The sequence below is a fragment of the Pezoporus occidentalis genome, unplaced genomic scaffold (assembly GCF_034315485.1).
Source record: "Pezoporus occidentalis ecotype Australia unplaced genomic scaffold, CSIRO_AGI_Poc_V1 ctg75, whole genome shotgun sequence".
Taxonomy (NCBI): Eukaryota; Metazoa; Chordata; class Aves; order Psittaciformes; family Psittacidae; genus Pezoporus; species Pezoporus occidentalis.
Window position 1 is genome coordinate 1,296,295 of NW_026916104.1, and position 21,120 is coordinate 1,317,414.

At 42.6% G+C, this 21,120-nt stretch overlaps 1 protein-coding gene across 1 annotated transcript in view; it reads right to left on the reverse strand.

Annotated features, from left to right (window-relative positions):
* The window catches only part of ANKRD28 (ankyrin repeat domain 28), a 117,742-nt gene extending 98,310 nt beyond the window's left edge, over window positions 1–19,432 (reverse strand). Inside the window, exon 1 of the mRNA XM_062602045.1 lies at window positions 19,305–19,432. Coding sequence (XP_062458029.1) covers window positions 19,305–19,331 — 27 coding nt within the window. The 5' untranslated portion in view covers window positions 19,332–19,432. The remainder of the gene's footprint in view (window positions 1–19,304) is intronic.
* Between the last annotated feature and the right edge of the window lie 1,688 nt (window positions 19,433–21,120).

The window sequence follows — 21,120 nt, forward strand, 5'->3', positions numbered from 1 at the left end:
TAGTTAACACTGAAGCTCTAATAGACTCAGCCTAGTTGAGCAGGGAGAATGTTTGCCAATTTACTCATGGCCCAAGGTGCAGAATATATTAGCTTCCTAACACTAGGTAAGTAGTTACCTGTATTTCAAAGGTACTGAAGAAGTAGCAGAGTAGGGTTACAGTACCTCAGGGTATTTTCTACATGTGAATGGTGGAGCAGCTTTCTTAGGAAATCTACATTTTTCCTATTTAAAAGTGGCCTCCACAAAATCAGCAGAATTCACCTTTTAAAATGTAAGTTAGCTTTTTAAAATTAAATCAACTGCATTTTAGTCGGGGGGGGGGGGGGCACCCAAACCAAACCATCAAAACCAAATGCAAACAAAATCCCCGCAAGCCCAATTGAGAAAGGAAGGTGAACCAAAACCTGATTTACAGCAAAATTATTCTACTTGGGGAGGGGGGAGGGAAACACTCTTTTTCACAGGAATCAAAAGCTGGAGGAACATACTTGGTGTTAAGTACCTCGCCTGCTTAGGACAAGTGTAAATGAGTCATACCATCTGTACTCACATTCAAAGGATAGTCTGGCAAGATAGCAGGGAGAACACAAAGCAGTATGACGCTCTGCTCTTAATGTTATGGAAGCATTTAAACTGGGGAATAGAGGAAGACTTACCAGTTAAAATAGGAACTACCCACATTAAAAAGACATTGCGCACCTTATTCTCAGAATCTGAATTATTGGTAGAATTCTACACAGTAACCTATAGTACTACAGATACTACAGACTGACATATAAAGGCGCTGCAGAGGCTGATTAATGTTATATTTCATATGAATATATTTATCCCACAGAATAATGCAAGAGACGATCAAAGTAGAAAGCTAATAGATAGTAGCAAGAAGTCATTCCAGAACATCAATAATTCAGAGAGAAGCTATTTAAGATAACCATTTGTTACAAAGACAAGACAAAATGCATCGACGAAAATACCCAACAGAAACAAGGCTGGCAAGCAGCCTTCTGAACAGAGTTGTGCTGATCAGAGTAAAGCAACAACCACACTGGAAGAAACAAAGGACCTTGCAAAGATGCGGTGTGAGACTGACCCCAGCAAAGGGGGCAGAGGTCTCATCCAGACAGATGTGTTGTGGCAGTATCTGAGTGAAGGTGGACAAAGCCAGTCCCAACATCTGCAGCAGCATGCCTCAGACGTCTCATCCCAACAGAATGGAGCTGTGTGGGTGAGGGACCTGAATTCACAGAAACCATAACCAAGGTGTAAAGGCTTATCATGAAACAAATTATTAATACTGGAAAAATGTGCAAAGCTTGGGTTTGTTTTTCTTTTTAAAAGTCCTTAAACTACATGGAAGGCTGAACATTATTTATTGTAATAAAAACAATACATTTTAAAATGCAAACCCAAGCTTTACTTTCAATCTCAGGATATGTAAATTGACATATAAACTCACAGAGGGTAGATTTAGACTTAGATTTAGTTGACACTTAAACTAACAAAGGGTAGATTTAAATGAGACATTAGGAAGAAGCTCTTCCCTGTGAGGGTGGTGAGGCACTGGCACAGGTTGCCCAGAGAAGCTGTGGCTGCCCCAGCCCTGGCAGTGTTCAAGGCCAGGCTGGATGTGGCTTGGAGCAACCTGGTCTAGTGGAAGGTGTCCCTGGCCGTGGCAGGGGGTTCAGAAACAGATGAGCTTTAAGGTTCCTTACGACCCAAACCATTCTGCGATTCTATGATTTTTTACATCAGCTCAGAGTCTGTAGTACTAAATTATGCTACAGACTGTTTCAACATAGCACAAACACGTAGCTTATTTATGATGGTTACTTTTAAGGTAGAATAGTTACACGAAGGACAAAAAAATTCTCCCAAAGATATTCCTGACATCTCAGAAGCTAGAAGGGATGAGAACAGACATCCACCTACTGTTCCAAAACCCTTGTGATAATTTGTTTGTATTTATACCAGGCTTCGAGGAGAATTAAAAGCACAATTAATTTAAAATGGCATCTCACTTTCTCCTCCTGCCTTCATCTTTCAGTTGTTTGAGAAAACTGTTCACTATCCTAAAAAGAAAAAAAAAAATAAATCTGGAAAAGAACTTATGTTGGTTTATTTACTTTAACTTTTTTGCTGGTAAAATCAGGCATGTTATTGCAGTGCATTCTGCAGGTTATATTAATAGCATTTACAATTCCCAGTAGGTTTAGCAGCAGCAGCTATTCACAAAGATGTCTGCCCCCAGTAATCACAGTTCACAAGCAGGCACATTAACATAAACCAAGTATCATTAATATATATGTCCAGCTGTGAACAGAGTTGATTTGAGGGGAGGAGAGGATGTGAGGGGGGGTAGGAGGATGCTATAACCATAGCACTTCCTCAGTGACTACCTATTTACCAACGACTACCACTCAGAGGCGCTTCACAGGCAAATGAAGCAGTAACTCAAAGCTGTTTCCCTATGAATTGGCAGAACTGTCAGAGATCATGGCAAAAGTATGATGCCATTTTTAAACGGAAGTAGATTCAAAAATAGATTTAAGAGCACTCCTGCTGTTGGATCCTACTTAATGATTTGCTATTCAGAAAAAAAGCTTTGAGCTAGAACAGTTCCCTAGCACAAAACAAGAGGTGAAATAATGAATCTGCAAGCCTGGAGAATCTTGAATATATGAAGCACTGCAAATGACCTAAGTGAAAACACGTGTTGATCCTCTGATGTTCACAACACTGTTGAAAATCAAAAATGATCAAGGCAGAAGAGTAAGATCCTCCAGAGATTCCAGAGACCTTTACCTACACGTTATTTCAGTGTGTGCACATGGATCTCCTCAAACAATAACTGCATGCACAAAAATTTCTTATTATATACCTGGGATTGAGATAGTTTAAAAAAAGCACAAACAAAACCAACCCTACTACAGCTCAGATACCAGTTTTACAGTCCTCAATTTCATTTTTACTGCTCTTTTTAAGTGCTTCTGAAAGAATTTCAGTTAAAAAAAATGGGGAAGGAAAGCAAGATGGATTCTGATCTGACATAACACTAAAAGGACTGATAAAAAGGCAGACAATAGCATTGCTTCTTAAGCTGAGGGAACAAATCTTTAAATACTGTTTCACACATATTTTAGCAAGGTAATTATCTGGATAAAAATAAGGAAGCGTGCCATGAGTCACAGCAGTTCAGGTGTGAATCAATCCATCAAGAAAGTTCACAACCAGGACAGGATTTTTTTTAGAATCTACAGCTACTTTTCAAACACACTGTACTTTAATAAGACCAGAACAGTCATGCTTTCCAACCTGAACAGGCTTGTCACATTCAAAGAGGAGTTTAGAATTCAAGAATTGATGTTCATACATGTTAAAATCAAAGAAGAAAACACAGGTTCAGAGCTATTTGAGTACACATTTGCCCATAGTGAGTTACTTCTCAAAGGTCACAGTTTGGCTTCACAGAAACCTCAGTGCTCGAAACACAAGAGAACTGAAGAGTTAAAACCCCTCAGGTTATTACCATGGAACACTGCCTTTCTGGTACATAGCTGTCACATGTTTTAGAACAGCCACTGGAAAACAACAGTTAAAATGGTTATTGGGTAAAGGGAGGAAAGCATCAAATACTTTAGCTATCTGCCAAGGAGCAAAGATCAGACTTGATCAATAGTATTTCTAGGACAGCAGGGTGGCAGTTGCTGAGGGAACCTTGTACCAGTTGTATCACCTTTAAGAACTTCTGTATTTAATTAATGGGATTTAACCACCACAACTTTATTTCCATGTATCTAAATTTTAACATTTCCAGTCAACCTAATATGAGGGTGGGAAAAACACAGGGTTAGGAGCATTTAAAAAATACTGTGAACCTACACACCCATCAGAAAGGATTTGTTTTATCATTCTATTTCAAACAAAAAATACGCACTTGGGAAATGAAATTAAGTGATGGGCATAAAAAGAATGTCTACTGGAAACATTCAGCTCCTACATTAACACAAGCAAATCATCATATGTAAAAACCTCCATGGACTTTCCCACCCCCCAAAAGGAAAGTAATACATTTTAAAAGGCTATCTTTAGAGTGATTTTTCGAAAGCAAAAACAGAAGTACATCCAAATGGCCCCACTGGATCTTTAATGAGAAAGTGCTGCTAACACATACGGAATAACAGTGCATGTGGTCATTTGGCCACCAACCCAAGCTGTCAACTTGGCCACCAACCCAGCAGTTGTCAACTTAATCCTACTATGTCTTCAAAAGGCCATTTAAAAAAGAGGCAGAAAACCATAACAAAATATACGGAATAAGCAGGTTTTGGAATAAACTTATGAGTATGCAATTTCATATAAACATCTCCAGAACTGCTGGTGCACATGGAGTTTTGTTGTTGTACCAGCCTCCAGGCTATTGTTACAGGACAAAAACATGGCTTTAAGGTGGGACACATCAACTATTTCTCTCAGAACAGAGGTGTTAACTGTCAAGCTTTTCACACAGCTCAATGCAAGCTGTAAAAGAGAACTGGCCAGCAGACTTGAGGCATAATTTCAGCATATGGATGCAGCAGCGCTTCACCTTACAAGCGGTCCAGATCAGTCAATGACAGGTCAGGTATCTGAGCAAAAAGCATGATTTGTGTTTTACAGCTCAGTGTGGTTCCATGGGAAATGCAGAGGACACTTCCGCATGCTCCAAACCCAGTTGCTTGGATAGGATATAGAGCTCAGCAGCCAAACATCTCTTATCTGCACTCTGCCAACTGCTTAAAGCTTCAGTCACAACTGTCACTTCCACATGAATGCAAGAGCAAAGTTAGCATTGTTACCTGCTATGCAGAAGCAGCATAGCTGACTCGGCTGCATTAATACAGCCTGCAAAGGGGAGAAAGTCAGGTACCAGAAGCTGGTCATCTTCTCTGTCTGGTCAGAAGACTACTGTGCATAGCGGCACAACTTTTAAGTTCAGCAGGACGGGTCACTACACAAGAAAAAGCAGGGTTTGCAGGAAAAATTAAGGAGTAAAGAAAACATTTTAAAAAATGCTATTAAATTTTCACAGACAATGGAATACTTGAAAGGGGTGTGAAAAGACAGGTTAACTGCTAGAGATAAGCCCACCTGCACGGTAGACACAGACATTCCCACGAAAATCAATCCCAAGTAATGCCACCAACCTAAAGCTGAACACTTAAACCAAACCGAGACCTTCCTCATTTATAGCTGAAGTGGCCTTACACTGACCAAACAGAATTCACTTCCAAACTACATATGGTTACCTCGAGGTGCAGCACTCTTAAAATAAATAAAACAAGTCAGATTTTTCCTTGACAGACAGGAACCCAACGAGAATGGTGCCATGCGGAACTGTAATGTTTTTTACTTCTTCAGGGGTGACAAGGATAGGGGTCAGATGGGAAAAGGTTGGGAAAGGACAACCTTCCAAACACAGAACCAAAGAGTGATGTGCACTTAATGGGATGCAATCCAAAACAACTAAAATCAGGACAAAAGAACCACCCTATAAAATAATATTCCAGCAAGCATACCACATCTCTCCACAGCAGTGAAGCAGTGCTGCAGCAATTTCTCTGCCCTCTGTCCTAGACTCTTTAAATCCCTCCACATAGGGAGGAGAACAAGCAAACTACCACTAAATACTTGGGAAGAATACACCTCCCTACCAGGTGTACCCCTCATTAGAACAGATAGCTGACTGCTTTACTAACACTTTAAAAGCTAATTTCTACCTATATTTAGATGAAGGGCAGACACAGCCAAATCAAAGTAAATTATCCTGGTTTCTATTTTTGCTCTCTGAACGCATTTACATAGCATGCAATAATCTTTACAACGCATTAATTACTTCACTTTTATTACATTTGCTGTACCTAAATGCATGATTTTATCAGGGCATTTGATAAAACCAGAAAACGATGGAAAATATTTTAAGCTGGTTTGACTACACGTGCCACTAATTAAAAAGCTTCTAAAAATGTCTTGAATTAAGCTGTCGTATGAAGAAACTACTATGGACAGTTAGGGAGCTGAATCAATCACTTGGGGTTGGTCACAAAGCTGTCAGTTTCAGTATAAGTACAACTGTGCCAAACTTCGTAAGAGAAGCTTTTCTTTTCCCCAGCTTCTTCTGGTTTTCAACACTGAACAAGCCAAGTAAGAGAAGTAATTGTAAAGAAAATACCATTTGTTCCAGAAGAGGCTACTGTTGTCTAATACCCCTTTCAAGCAGTGAACTTTCACAAACTCGTTCCAAGTGCTTAGCTCATGACATCCATCCATGAAACTGTTCAAATTTAATCCTTTGGCAACAAATATACATACACTATTTAAGCATCTTTTTTTTTAATTCTTTGTATACAAGCAGATGGTAAACTTAGATCTTAACAAGTTATAGTCATGTATTTCCCTAATGTAACTTTTAAATTAGAAATTCCCCTGTCCTGTTCGCTACATCCTCGAGCTGAACGCTCCCTCGAAGTTCCCACAATCCACGCCAATAAACCACACTGAAAATAGATTAACCTTTTGTCTAGTCTTATCACTAAGAACCTTTGTACAAAATAATACAAAAAGCACAACAGAAAGTACAGCGTACCTCTTGTAATATAGAGAACATTAAGTACAGAAGAGCAAGAAAATTACCATAAATGCCATGTAATTCATAGTATTGAACCTGATTTTTAAACACTAACAGACACAGGTGTTCTCAGAACTTTGTATACTTCTAACAGCTTTCATTTATATCAGCATAGTTGAATAAGATTCTGCTATCACCTCATACTCCCTTCTTCTGACACAGAAAAGATGGAACTGGATTCTTACGTAAGATTTCTTACGTATCAAATTACTTTTTGTCCTGGGTTCAGCAGTAGCAGTCATTTTTCTCCTCCTTGGTAGCTGGTGCAGTGCTGTGTTTTGACTTTCGGCTTGGGAACAGAGCAGATAACACTGATGTTTTGGATTGGCCAAGGACTTTGTGAGGCTCATGCTCTGCCAGGGAGGAGGGGAAGCTGGGAGGAAGCAGAGACAGGACACCTGACCCAAACTGACCAAAGAGGTATTCCATACCACAGCACGTCATGCCCAGGATGTAACTGAGAGTTACCCGGAAGGGCTAATGGACTGCGGGGTTGGAGGAGGTATCGGTTTGTGCTTGGTCGGGCTGGGGGGACGAGTTACCAGTCAGCTGGTGGTGAGGTGTTGTATTCTCTTCCCTTGTTATTTCCTTTATCATTTTTATTATTGGTGGTAGCAGTAGTGATTTGTGTTACACCTTAGTTACTAAACTGTTCTTATCTCAACCCGTGGGAGTTGCATTATTTTCGATTCTCCTCTCTGTCCCTCTGGGAGTAGGGGGGAGGGAAAGAAGGGGGGGAGTGAGTGAATGAGCTGCCTGGCTGGGTTTAAACCACAACACTTTTTTAATTAACACTTTGCAAAATACTTCTTTATTGAATGTTTGTCAGCCTGGTGTCCTGTGTGCCTCCCCTACCACTGTGTTCCATTTGTGTGGTTTACACTTTTATTTCACCTATTTGGGCTTTGACACCTACCAGGACCAGCACTAACACTAATATCCTCCACTCACCTGCTCTACAGCCTACAGCAGACAGATGACCTGCTCATGGAGCAGCCCCTGGAGGACTATGATTTTTAAGCAAATATATAAAAAATAAAAATCAAAAATGTTGTTGCAGAGCAGTTTCAAGAACAAGCATAAAGCAGAGGCTGTAACCTGACCTTCACTGTGTCTTCCCAGCTTCTAAATAAACAATTATGAAGGCCAAGGGCTCTAAGTTAACCCTTCTGTATTCCTTACTTTTTAACTAAAACTACTTATAACAACAACACCTCCTAAGAAACATACAAGTGGTATATATACAGCTCTTTGGTGAAGACTGGTAAGTGTGATTTCATTATACCTTTACTTTCCAAAATAATTATTCCCAGTGCAATCTTACAGTCAAGATATTTAAAACAAACAACAAAAAAACCCCAAACCACCACCAAACACTCAAGCTTTGTATCATTGTTTATACCAGAAAATTAAACCAGAGTCCAATGCATGAATGCCCTCAATCGTAACCCACTGATTTGAACAGCTTTGCAGCAGGATCAAACTGGGAAGCAGAATGAAGTGAGGAAGTCCATTTTGATAAGGTTTTCATTAACGGCAGTTTGAAACACTATCTTTTCCAACTGCTGATAAAAATATTTGCACAGCCAATGTGCTTATGTTGTGGTATCCCATACAACCATACTAGGTGATACGTGGAATATAAACCAGTAAGCTTAACTACTGGTTATAATTCAATTTCTCAGAGAGCAGAGATGAAATATTTTCTTCCATTACAGAAGACTTCAATTTATTCCTAGGCTGACATGCTTCATTAATTATTGTTTGTAGAGAAGTGACTAATTACTATTTTAGCTTATGCCAACTTAGTAATTTTTCTACAAGTGTATTTTTTTACTAGATATTTCCCTGCCCCAAGCATGTATCTTCCCTCAGGGAGATAGGGGGATCACTAGTCACAACAGGCATGGCTCCAAGCTGTCACTGGATGGTCTCCAAGAATTAGAGCCGCACATATAGAAGCATACAAGGGAGTTAAGAAGTTGAAGGGCTCTCTGTGCATACATGTTTCTCTGAGGGAAAAGGCTGCAGCAAGTTCAGACTACTTTTGCCATACAATTTTCAGTTAACTGGACTACCCAAACACCATCTTATACTTCCCTTGCAACCTCTCGAGAACAGATTAAGGGAAGAAAAAAGTCTTTTTGATGTAATTTTCAGAGCTCTAATGTAAAACTATGAGTAGTAGAGCACGTTATTAGCCTAATAAGGGAGAAAAATGACTTTAAAATGCTGCATTTTAAAGAAAGCTGGCATGCAGTTGTCATACGTGAGACTGGAAAATGTTGAGGACCCTGAAAGGCAGCACATGTGGTAAACAAGTATGTTACAGAAGAACTTTTCTTGTTTCAGTGTTTTCACAGTCAGTATAGTCAACATAAGATGTTATAAACAGAAGCAGGCATCCTTAAGACCCTAGGTTCTCCCACAGTTAAAGAGGGATTCACAACCACACTCAAACCCCAAAACAATCTGGAACCAGACAAGAAAATTAAGCACACTGCTAACTTCCAAAACATACTCTAAGAAGTTCCAGGCCAAGAGTGTTAAAGCTACTTTCCCAGGGAGGCTCAAGGCAGACCACATTCAAATTCCTCCAATCCTCTCCCAGCCCCCAAACCCAAAGACACTCACAGAAGGCACTTCTTGACTGCTGTTACAAAGAAAGACATTGGAGTAAGTTTATCTGAGCCAAAACACTCCTTTCTAGTTCTTACTAAGGAAAACTTTCAAGGAATAACTTTGCAGTCATTTGCTAACCTAAATAATTCATCGGTCCTCCCCCTTTTCACCACTTGCAGAAGAAAAGAATGAGGGACTGCTTAAGCTCAGCTACAACCAAGCATCAAACTGTGGCCTCAGGCAGGAGATTCAATCATTACTGTTAGAAACTTTGCAAATGAAAAAATATATCCCAAGCAGCAGCTTGTCATTAAACTCCATCCTAAACCTGTGAAACTCCTACCCTTTCATCAAAATGTACTTATCCACTGACTATAAAGACTGAGGTTCATTCAGGCAATGTACCTACTCCATTTCTTACACATAGTCCTACCCTAGTCCCTACCAGAAATACAGGCATTCAGTCCTTCATGTATTTCCTTCTCCTATCTGGTAGTTGGCCTTCACTGAATTTCTAAGTAAGTCACGTAATTAGCAACACTTTGGCTGTTAATTAACCTTGTAAAAGAAGAACAGAATAACAAGAAAAACCTATCTTGATGTTTCTGCCTGCACTGAACCTTGCTTGCTACAGGTCACTTTCATGGCTTCTTACCTAATAAAAACCCCATGACAGTGCAAAGACACACCAAAGCAGTTGCCACCTCACTTCTGCAACCACACCATACAGTATGCAAACTAAGAACCTGGCATTTTGAACAGGCACCCTGTGACGAGTCATTGCTTCACAGCCATGCTACATGTCACTGCGTTCTACACAAGACCAGGTCTTGAAATCTTCAGGTCAAATGACATCATTCCAACAATCCCTCCTTTCTTGAATTATTCATCCTACTTTTACAAGCTATCTTGCCCAGAAAGAAGTGGTGTCAGGGAACATAGTGGGCAGTGTAGTTATGATATATAAAAAACAAGGGGGTAGAGGGCTTTTGAGAGCATGTCTAAAACACATGTACTTCAGTAGAGGCAGTAAGGGCTCCCACAGTGCAGAAGGCTCAACTCCAGCAGACATTTCCTGCAGACACATTCGTCCTTTCTTTGGGTCCAGCTAAGTGTGCTGACTGCTACCACAAGACCAAGCTTCAGGCCTAGAAGATGTATTTCTGCTTGTGGTCATTCAGAAAGCAAAGAGAAAGTTTTCTATAGAACCTACTCCAGAGTGACAGTTCCAAACAACTTTGCAACACCTCCAGCCAGCATGGAGAAGAGCACTGCTAATACCAGTATGGCAAGCTTCCAGGGAAGGGGAGCCGAACTTCTCCTGTGACAGTCTCCACAGACACCGCTGGCATTGCTATTCCTCCTGTCATTCGAACAGATACTATTTCTTTGGCTTATGTAAGTTCCAGAGAAGAACTTTATAGAAGGAAACGTAGCTCACTGCTCCCCCATGTAAGGGATTGGATGTAGAGACAGGAAACCAGTGTGATACCCTAAATACTTACAGTATTTTTTACAGCCACTGCAACAGCTAAAGAGACTTTCAGAGCAACCTTAGGTTGAATTACACAGATGTCATCACCAGCTTTTTCACTCATGCCTGTTTTTCTGCAAAATTCTACTTGTGGGCACAGACAGTAATCTTTCAACAGCTGTGTGCTTGTGGATGGAAAGAAACAGAACACAGAATCATGGGGTAGAAGTGGAAGAAAAAAAAAGATGAGCTAGATGGTTACTAAGGGATAAAGAATGATACAGGATGTTAATGGCATTTGCAGCCTTTCAGGTGACAGAGAAGTGAGAAGAAAAAGTGTTCTTCTACAAGTCCTCCTTAACAGTGAAAATTGCCTCCCCCAGAATGAAAGAACACTATTATTATTTATTATTTATTTATTTCAGGCAACAGATACAGCTGAGCCATAAAACAAGATATTGCTCCTGGAACTGAGACAGGAGCAAAAGAAATGAAAGCTATCAGACAGTACCAGTACATGGTTCTAATTTGGCAAACAGACTGCACAGCAACACATTATTAAGCATATGAGCACTTTCGATTGATCCTCATGTTTTAGCAAACATTAGCAAGAACCAAACAGAACTCTGTAGTTACAAAGGAACTGAGGCAAAGGGGAGGTAATTCCATTAACGTGCTATATCTGAAGTGTCCTTGTACCATGACTTGGGATGTTTCACTAATTCAAAGCAATGAGTAATAATGTAACCAAAAAAAATAATGTTAGCATTTTGTTTTTCTTCACCTGCTTATTTTATGCGTGCTCTCCCTTCATTTTAGCCTACCAACAATACTTTGTGGGGTGACGCTGGTGAGAGAATGAAGTATTAGCAGAGGCAGAGTAAAAGCAACAGACACCACACAGAGATCCGAGACAGGAAAGAGGCATGAATGCTTAGGATGAAAAGAAAGGCGTTGCACAGACTACCTGACCACTATCATGAGCAATGGACACAAGAAGCAGATGACCTAAATAAAGGACATGGAAGGAGAGAATACCAATTACCCCTAACATTATACAAAACTGTGTCTGCAGCAATGGATTTAAATGACTGCATTATGCATTAGTTACAGATTATGTTAGTATATAAATAACTACAGAACTTCCTGAAAGGGGGGTTTGGTTTGTTATTTCTTTTTTTATTCCCAGCTCAGCTGTCTGTGACTCAAGTAAGTCCTTCCGCTATAAGTTAGGTAGATCCTTGGTCTCTTGTGCTGCCAGCTGCTGGATGACCACATTCCTGAATGGAAGGTTCGACCTCCTCCCTGTTTAGAGGTACCAGTACAGCTGGAGCTATCAAAATGTAGGACAAACAGCAAAATTTTTAAATGAAACACTGAATTCCTCATGATTGCCAGAATTTCTGTAAGCATTAAAATGGCTCATTTTGTCCTCAATGCTTTAACTACTGCAGTTCCATTCCCATTTTGTCATACTGACTAGAATCCTTGCTTGTGCCCCCTTCTCCTCCTTCCTTAAGGTAACGTTATCTTTGCTTTCCTGAAGTTTAAATAAATAAATAAATAATGCAGATGTACTCATGTTTTCTTCTCTGTATGGGATGGAAGTACAGGATTTCAGCATAAAGTGAGAGTGAACCTCAAGTATGACTGCAGAATAACCAAGAATAACTTATAAGCAAATGCTCATCAGCTGGAATTAGGAAGCCCATTAAGTGACAGTTCACTGCTTGAGAGTATGGAAGCATTAAATATTTAGTATGGCTTCACAGCAGTTCAGGAATCGGTCAGAAATAGAATAACCCACACAAAAAGGCAAGGTTACGTTCAAAACCTAACATTCACTAGGTTCTCCTAGCATGAGTCAGTTATAGTTAAGAGGCATTCTTTCCTACTTCTTTCTTCTCCATGCCCATAACAACATATGCTTAAGTGAAGTGTTAGAACAGGTAGACCTTTGCTTTACACTTCTCAAATAAAATTCCAGTAATTTTGTGAGAAAAGCATTCACGTGTTCAGGCTGTCCTAAATAGGGAGGCTTAGTCACATATGCGATCTATTTACTAGTGTAGTCCACCCAATTCACATACATACATTACTGTAGAAATAATCAATGAAAATCTAAGGTTATATTCAATTCACAGTAAAGATCATCTCATTATTACAGGAGAGAAGACATTAGGTGCTTCAGCTAACAATTAGTTCCTCAAACTACAAGGATGCTAAGGACCAACCATTTTGCCCCTGTTTCATTTGCATATCACTGCTGGTGCTTCCTGTTTAACTCCGCACTCAGGTGGCTACCAGTCTTACCTTCCTTTCTCTCCCACCTACTCAGTCCCACCACTCTTGTATTAGCTCTAGGTTTGTGCTGAAATAGATCGGTGCTGTACAATTTATCAACACCTGAGCAATCACAACTGAAGTAACACTGTTAAAATGGTACATACCCACCCCTTGACCCTGCCATTACAAAGGACAGGAAGAATAACACTCCCTGAAATTTCAGAGCTTAAATATTAAGATTCTGTCCTCATCTGCACAAAGGATAACACCAAGACAGCTTATTCCACATTCATCATCAAATGCCAGATTAGAACTTGTCCCCCATCCCCAACAAAGGAAAACGAGCCCCCCAACACTCAGCATTGTAAGATTGCTCCCAGCACTCAGCAATGGGCTGCTTTGTTTTTTATTGATGTGAAGTGTTTTGTGATCTGTATTATGATACAGGTAATTTAAACACAAACATTATAAATAACTTTGAAACAGTCACTCGCTGTAACTAAGGCAACGAGTCTCCCACTCAGTTTCCAGAAATAGGAATAGAGGAACAGAGGTAAGAACAAAATAAAGAAGTTGGCAGGAGCAAGAAAACAAATGATCGGGTATTAGTCTGACCTCAGGAAGGCCCAGCTGACCAGAGAGAAATAAAAGGTGCAGCATCCGAGAAGCAAATTAGCTGATAAAAATGAAGCAGAGGATGTGAAGTGTGGACTACCAAAGATACTTATTTCAGTCATCTTATTCCACAACCCATTTCAGTGAATGAAAACAGTGACAGAAATTTGGGAATGTAACAATCCACATCAGATAGCAGATTGCTAGCTCAGTCTCAACAACTGTTAGTTTCCTACAGGAATCACTGACTTTCTTGTGAGTGCTAAGGAAGTCTCTTCTTCATAGGCAAGTCCCTAATTCCGCCCCCCCCCCCCCCCCCATGTGTGTGCCTCAAATGGTCACAAACCTTCAATGCTATCTACATGAATAGACCTTTATACCCCCACAGAAGGCCACAGAGTTAACAGGATCTGCCTTGAGGATCTGCCTGCAGAATCAAGGCTCGCTTTGTTTCTCCCCCACCTTTTATTCTAAAATAAAGAAGTTTATTTTCTTGATTGAGAACTGCTCGCTCACAAGTCAAAGTTCCTGAGTTACCATCAGGCAACCTGATCCCCCAAAATGAACACGTGGTAGAACCAGGTTTTCTCAATACATTCTAATGGAAGGGCTGGTAATTACTTCGTATAACAAGATAAATGGAGTTCAAGTTACTCAAAGTTGTCCACCAGTTAAAGAAACTTATCTTGTCAGTACATGTGGGCTCTTAGCCTGGGAACATGAGAATTAACGGTAAGACTTAAGGTATCTTGGTAAGTGTTACAACTTCCTAACTTATTTATCTTCTGTACAGTTAAAACAGATTAGATGCAAATTTTAGGAAGAAGGTGTGATGGGGGATAGAAAACAGAGTGATTCTCAATTTCAACAAGTTTCCTAATTTTTAAAGAACAGTAACTTTAAAGTAACTTCTACCCACAAAAACCCAAAACAACACAAACACACATATCTCATTAGCTTATGTCTGAACAGAATTTATAGAGCAATACCACATAATTCCATTCCTGCCATACCCCTCCTTCATCAAACAGCAGCAATTCCTTTTCATCACCACAGGAGACCATTCCTCCTCTAAGTGTAACAAGGAACTAGTTGGGACATTTATTCTTGGCATGAATTCTAAAAGAATGAACTCTAACGCTGGCAGTAATGAAAATAGCAACCATAGAGGCATTCAGAGCGTTCACTATGACACTGCAAACATTTGTTTAACTGCCAATTGAACAAGACCCATCTTAGCTAAGCGAAAGATATAAATGGGCAATAAAGAAATCAGTGCTCTTACTGTTCAAGGACTTTCAAGATAAGTGGTCACTCTAATATCTTCATGTAGTTGTTTATATGTCGATCCTTTCCACTCACATCTGACTCTGGGAATAAATGCATTGCCCCAAGCAGAGTTACTAGTCACACAGAAAAATCCCATACAAATTCTTTTCCAATGTTCATTATTGTGAGCCCTAAGATTCCTTCCTATTACATATTTCAGATTCAGAGAAGAAAGGAAACGTATAATTAAAACTACGATATACCAAAAGAAAAAAGAAAATAAAGCTTTATCAACTATCATGACACTGCATCCAATGAGCTTTGTCCCAAATAGTTCTATAGCTGCAAAATTAAAGAAACATTCAAGCAGTTTTGATCAGAGCGTCAAGCATTTCAACAAAAGCATACTGAAATGTAGGCCTATGCTAGCCTAGAAGACAACCTGTAGGCACATACACAGACAAGGTTTGTAACAGAGAAGCAACAAATCCCTCTGCTGTTAGGCAATCCAAATTTCACCTACTAAGAAAAACTAAGCTGTCAATTACTCCTTGGATGTAAGAGAGACTAACTCACAACCCTATAAAGTGAAAATTTACTTGTCCTGGGAAACAGATGGTGTAACTGGAAACTACGAATAGGAAAAAAACCAGAAGACACTTAGCCATTCACAGTTAACTATGCAGAGTTGAGAGGGCTTTACACAGGACACCAAGGCATACCGTTACAGAGACTCACAACTTACTCCTTTTCCTCTCCCCCTCCAAAAAAAAAAAAGGCCTGATAAAACACCAGTGAACCTTCACCTAAACTTTGCCTTCAAGGCAGTTGATTTCAGGAGAGTACCACAGTGTTTCCAGAAGAAGCAAACTTTTACAGCTTCCCTCTCACCTGGCATTTGAGTAGTTAAAGCAGCTTCTGATCTAGAAGAACCTGGTATACAAGCACCAATCTATAAGGACAGTAGGAAGGCAAACTGAAGAGCAAATACCTTAATCATAAGGTACAATTGCTATATTTTTCATCTCACAATATTTTTCATCTCTACCTGAATAACTTAACCTTCAGTGACAGCACTGGCAGGTTTGCTTCCTTGTTTTTAAATGTTTCTGTTCAAAGTTGCACATCAAACCAAGAGCAATAAGAGCAGTCTGCAGCTTCCACCTTGACACTTGAATGACTGTTCTTTCTATCCCAGAGTTAAAGTTTGCTCAGCATTACAGGCAGCAACTTTGCTCAATATAGTTCAATTTAGCTTCAAAAGCAATTTTTGCAAATATGACTTATGGGGTATTTTTTATACCTATATACTCTGAACATAAATCACTTCGGAAAGTGCACCTTGGATTACTTCAAAACTTCGAAAGATACTCCTACCTCACAGGGTTGCAAAGCAATAAGGCTCAAACAGCATTAACACAAGTTGTAGATAATGTACCTGCTGGCTGTTTGTTGAACCCAAGGAAAGACCTACTCTTCTCAGTGCACGGAAAACATTCATTCTGAAAGTCAAGCGTGTCAAATCAGCCTCCAAAGATAACCAAATATTTGAGCTTCACAAACACCTTAAGCATCCATAGGATCAAAGTTTTGTTTATCAGTGCACTAAGTAAATTAAATCAACTGCAAGCGGAACTGGGACTTCACCCTCTGAGCTCACCTAAGACCCTCAGAGCAGTTTCTCACCTCACTGTAAGCTCACAAGCACTGCTTTTACACCAGCTTGCAGTAACTTCAAAAACTAAACTAAATCAAGTGTAGGAAAATAACAAGCTGCTTGTATGCCCTAAGACTGCCTCTTCTGGCCATAATCCGGACATTGAACTAAGTAACGCGTTACCAAAGAACCAAATCAACAGGTTTATGTTGATTTTTGAAAAAAAAAAACAATCTTCAGAACTATACTAAAGTAACAATTTATTTAGTAGAAGTTTTGTTCCAGAAAGTTATTGATCTGGCTGTTGTAGACGGAAGCTAGCAAATCACTTCCTACTTAGCTGAACAGTACAACCAACAGAGCAGCCTTTGCACTTGCATATGAAACCCAGCTACCACTTTAGAGACAGACTTACTATAGGGATTACAAATACACATTACAATTTACTTTATTCTAAATGAACATATCACTGTGAAGCAAAGTATATGGTTCAAGCAGACAAGGAGCGTATTTCATGAAATACCAGAGGCAAACACCTCTACTTTCATATAGTACCACAGGGTGGTTTTTATAATGAGCAGGTGGTATTACAATCTTAGTGCAGCATCTTGTCCTGAAGTCAATACATCTCTCAGCATACTGCAGAACACTGACCTGAGGAATCCTCTGCAATTTACAAAACTGAGATATTTCATGGTAATTTGTTGTGATTTCGGGCATTTTTAAAGAAAAGAATTTTAACAGAATTTAGTTTGTATGAACAGATTTATCAAGGAGCCAACACTTATCCAGCAGAAATACAGGCGCTACTAAAAAATCACTCCCTCTACAAAGGCTTCTTGAAAACCAGCACTCCACTCCCTCCTCTGCCTCTGTTCCCTGCTCCTAGCACAGCCCCTCTGAGTGAACGAATATTCCAATTCCCAGTGTACTGATGCACCTTTACATGTCCATGAAGTTTTTAAAGCAGTCCACCTCATACTTCTAGGTTAAAACCTGCGTTATGACAGAAACCAAAATCCTCACAGGCATTACACTGTCAGACCAGTGGTCCCACATAGCGCAGCAGCTCACCTCAGCATCAGCCAACAGCAGGATCCTTCCCAGAAGAAGAGTTCTAAAATACAGTCATTTCATGTTAACATACTGAGGATGGGGGTTTTGTGAGTTATCTCACACTGATTACTTGCAGAAGAGTTGTATTCCTTGGCTCTAACAGAAGGACTTATTTAGTAAGTGAACAAGTGTTCATTCCTATGGAGAGCCTCACGTTGGACAGTAACAAAGCCTTACAAGAAACCTAACTCAAAGACACTACATGTATTTCGATCCATTCATAGATGAGGTTGTAAAATAAAGAGACAGCCGTGGATGCAGACTGCTGAAAGGACCATCAGGTAAGGATGGGCCGATACTGATCGGCATCATAACCAGACACAGGATACCAGCTGCCAATCACTGCCAAGTTTCTAGGTGGGCTTTTACCCTGTCGTGCCTTTTTTTGGGGGGGGAGGGTGGGCCCTCCAAGCGTTACAGCCAGTTATCTGGAGTATCAAGGAGACCAGCAGCAGGGTGTGGGAGCGTTTACACTGAATCTGGTGTAACCCACACGCAACCATGAGAAAACACATTTTCTAGCAAGCACCTTTCTACAGGCGGCAAACTGGCAGCGCAGACCCTCCCACCTTTGTATCTCGGTACCGCACAGGAGACAATAGGTAGGACAGGGGAGCCACCAGAGGAGGACAGGGCAGCCAAGACAAGTATTTTTCATGAGCAGGGATGGAAACCGAAGGAAGAGGCTAGCAAACAAAGAAGGGTGTGATGTGATGAAAGCAGCCACTGAAGGCACGAGAAACCTTGTTTTCAGACGGGGAGCGCGTACTCGGGGAAGGTTTGTCAACACCATGGAGGAGCAAAAGACACAGCAGCAGAACAAAAGATTCTTAAAGGCCTGAAAGGGAAAGGTGGTGCGTGAAGGGACAAGCAGGCGGCTCTCGGGCACGGGAAACTGCAACCGGGTGCACTGCCTCGGCCCGCTCCGGATCCCGCAGGAGAGGAGCCAGCTCCCGCTGCCGGGCACGCCGCCTTCCACCGCGGCTCCTGAGCCGCCGCAGCCGGGCGGCTCCAGCCGTTCCCCTCACGCCGGGCAGCAACTGGGCCCCAGGATCCCGCAGAGACCTTCCCGTTCCCACTACACCGGCGCGGGGAGCACGCAGACCCCCTCATTACCCCTCCCGGGCCTGTCCCGCTCCCCTGGCGGGAAACGCGGCAGGAACCCCAGCCGGGGCAGCCCCACACGGGCAGGGCGTCCTCTCTTCTTCCCTCCCTCCGCTCCGGAGCCGGCCCGCCTCGGCAGCGGGAGGGGAAAGCAGCGCAGGGAGCGGGCGGGCTCCGCGGCCACCTGTTAGGCCCGATACCTGCGCTGGGCGGCGGCTCACGCCAGCACAGCGGGGCCACCGAGGGGGCACTGGCGACTACACCAGGAGCACATGGTGCCTGCCGCCGCCGGCCGGGCGCCACCCAGCCCGGTCCGGTCCCCGCCGCGCCGCGGCAAGCAGCCATGCTGCCCGCCCTGCCCGCCGCCTGTCACACACACACACACACCGCGGCGAGGAGGGGGCGGGGAAGGGCGCGCAGCCGCCTCGCCCGGAGACACCGGGAGGGAGGGGAAGGGAAGGGAAGGGAGAGAGCAGCCGGCGCCGCACACCCACCTGCTCGCGGAGTTTGAGGAACACCATGGCGAGGCCACCGCACGCACCGACCGACCGACCGAGCGGCCGCCGCCTCCGGCCACCACGGGCTCCGCTCAGCCGCGCCGGCCACGCCCCCCTCCGAGCCCGCCGCGGCCGCCGGCACCGCCCCGCGCCGGGGCCTCGCGCCGAGCGCGCGCGGAGGGACCGCTAGGGGCGGGGGCTGGCCTAGCCACGCCCCCTTCCGACCAGCCCCGCCCCTTTCCCTGCTCTCCCGGAGAGCTTCCTGAATTAACCGCCCGCAGACATCAAAGGAGCCCGCCCGCGCCGCCGGCCGCGGCCCCGGCCCTCACCACCAAGGGCGGTGCTGATTGGCCCGCGAGAGTCTGGGCGGAGTAAGGGCGGCGCTGATTGGCGGGGCGGGCTGGCAGGGGGAGATAACGTGAGGTGGGAGCGGGGAAGCAGCTGTGCACGTAGGAGCCGGGCCGGCCGGTGCCGGGACAAGAGAGCGCCGGGGCGGGGTTTCGGTACAGCCTCTTGCGGGAGTTGGCCCGAGGCAGGAGGGCCCCAGCACCCCTCGGCCAAGGGGAGCGCTTGGCCCCGGCGCCTGCTTGCGGCCCTGCGGGTTGCGGTCATCGCCTGCCAGCCCCCAGCAGGTGTGAGTCCCTTCGCTGCCGAGAGGAAAAGGCGTGAGCCGCCCTCACCTACGTGCTGAGTGTTCATCTCTGGTAGAGCATGAGGAGAGATGTCACCTGTGTGAGTCCCGTGTATTTTGAGAAGTAATTTGCAGGCTTGGTCGTAGGCCGGTAAATAGAATTGACACCTTCATAGGTAAGAAGGCTTTAAAAGCTTCTTGTGAACGGAACAAAAAGCATCGCACAAAATACAGTACAGAAATCACGTGAAGTGCAGCTCTTCATAACGTAACGCACAGCCCAGTGAGATGGCTCTGCTGTCCAAGGTGTGTTTGCTCCTGAAATGTGACACGCTCCCCCCAAAAATACCAAAATAAACTGAAGAGACAGGGGTTTTTGAATCTCATACTGCTACAGACAGCACTAATGTGAATGATCCAAGTTTCTTGACTTGCCTGTGGCTTCAAAATTGATTGTGACTTCTCCCTAACACTCCACATGTAGTTAAACCTACTTAGAATTTAGAGTTACCTCAAGGGAAAGACAGCTTAATAAAGCTGTTATTCTGCCTGAACATCCATTTCTGAAGTTTTGCCCTCATTCATGAGCTTGTTGATTCCAGCAGGAGCCTGACACAGGAACAAACTCTCCTGATGAGATGCAACATGATGGGCAACATGAGAAAATGCGAGTTTTCTCTAGGTGTTAGCTGAGGCTCATCTTTCGTTACCTTTGAATACTAGTGGCCTGATGGGCCAGTTAGTATCTTAACATGTTATGTTATTTTAACCAGTTCAGATCGCAGTCCTTTTTCACCAGCAAAGGAAAAAGCCTTAACATTGTCATGCTTTCTAAACAAGTTTTGCTGACTTCCAGATATGTCCAGAAATTGTAATTATGGTAAGTAAATATTTTAGTTAATTCAGATAGGCCCCTACTTTAGTACTTGTGCCTTTTACCTACTTGGGTTTTTTTGTGAATAGAAGCATACTGTATGCAAATACCAAACAGGTTGATTTTGACACTATGCAAAATCGTCGAGGACTGTGATAACAACGTGGTAAAGAGACTGATGGTTGTGGAAATTAGAGATAATTTTATCAATGCAGTCAGTGAAGGAGAAAATGACATCAGGAAACGTTGCTTTTGTCTGTCCACAAATTAGACTGCTCCTTTTCAAAGTGAAGGGAATGTCTGGGAGC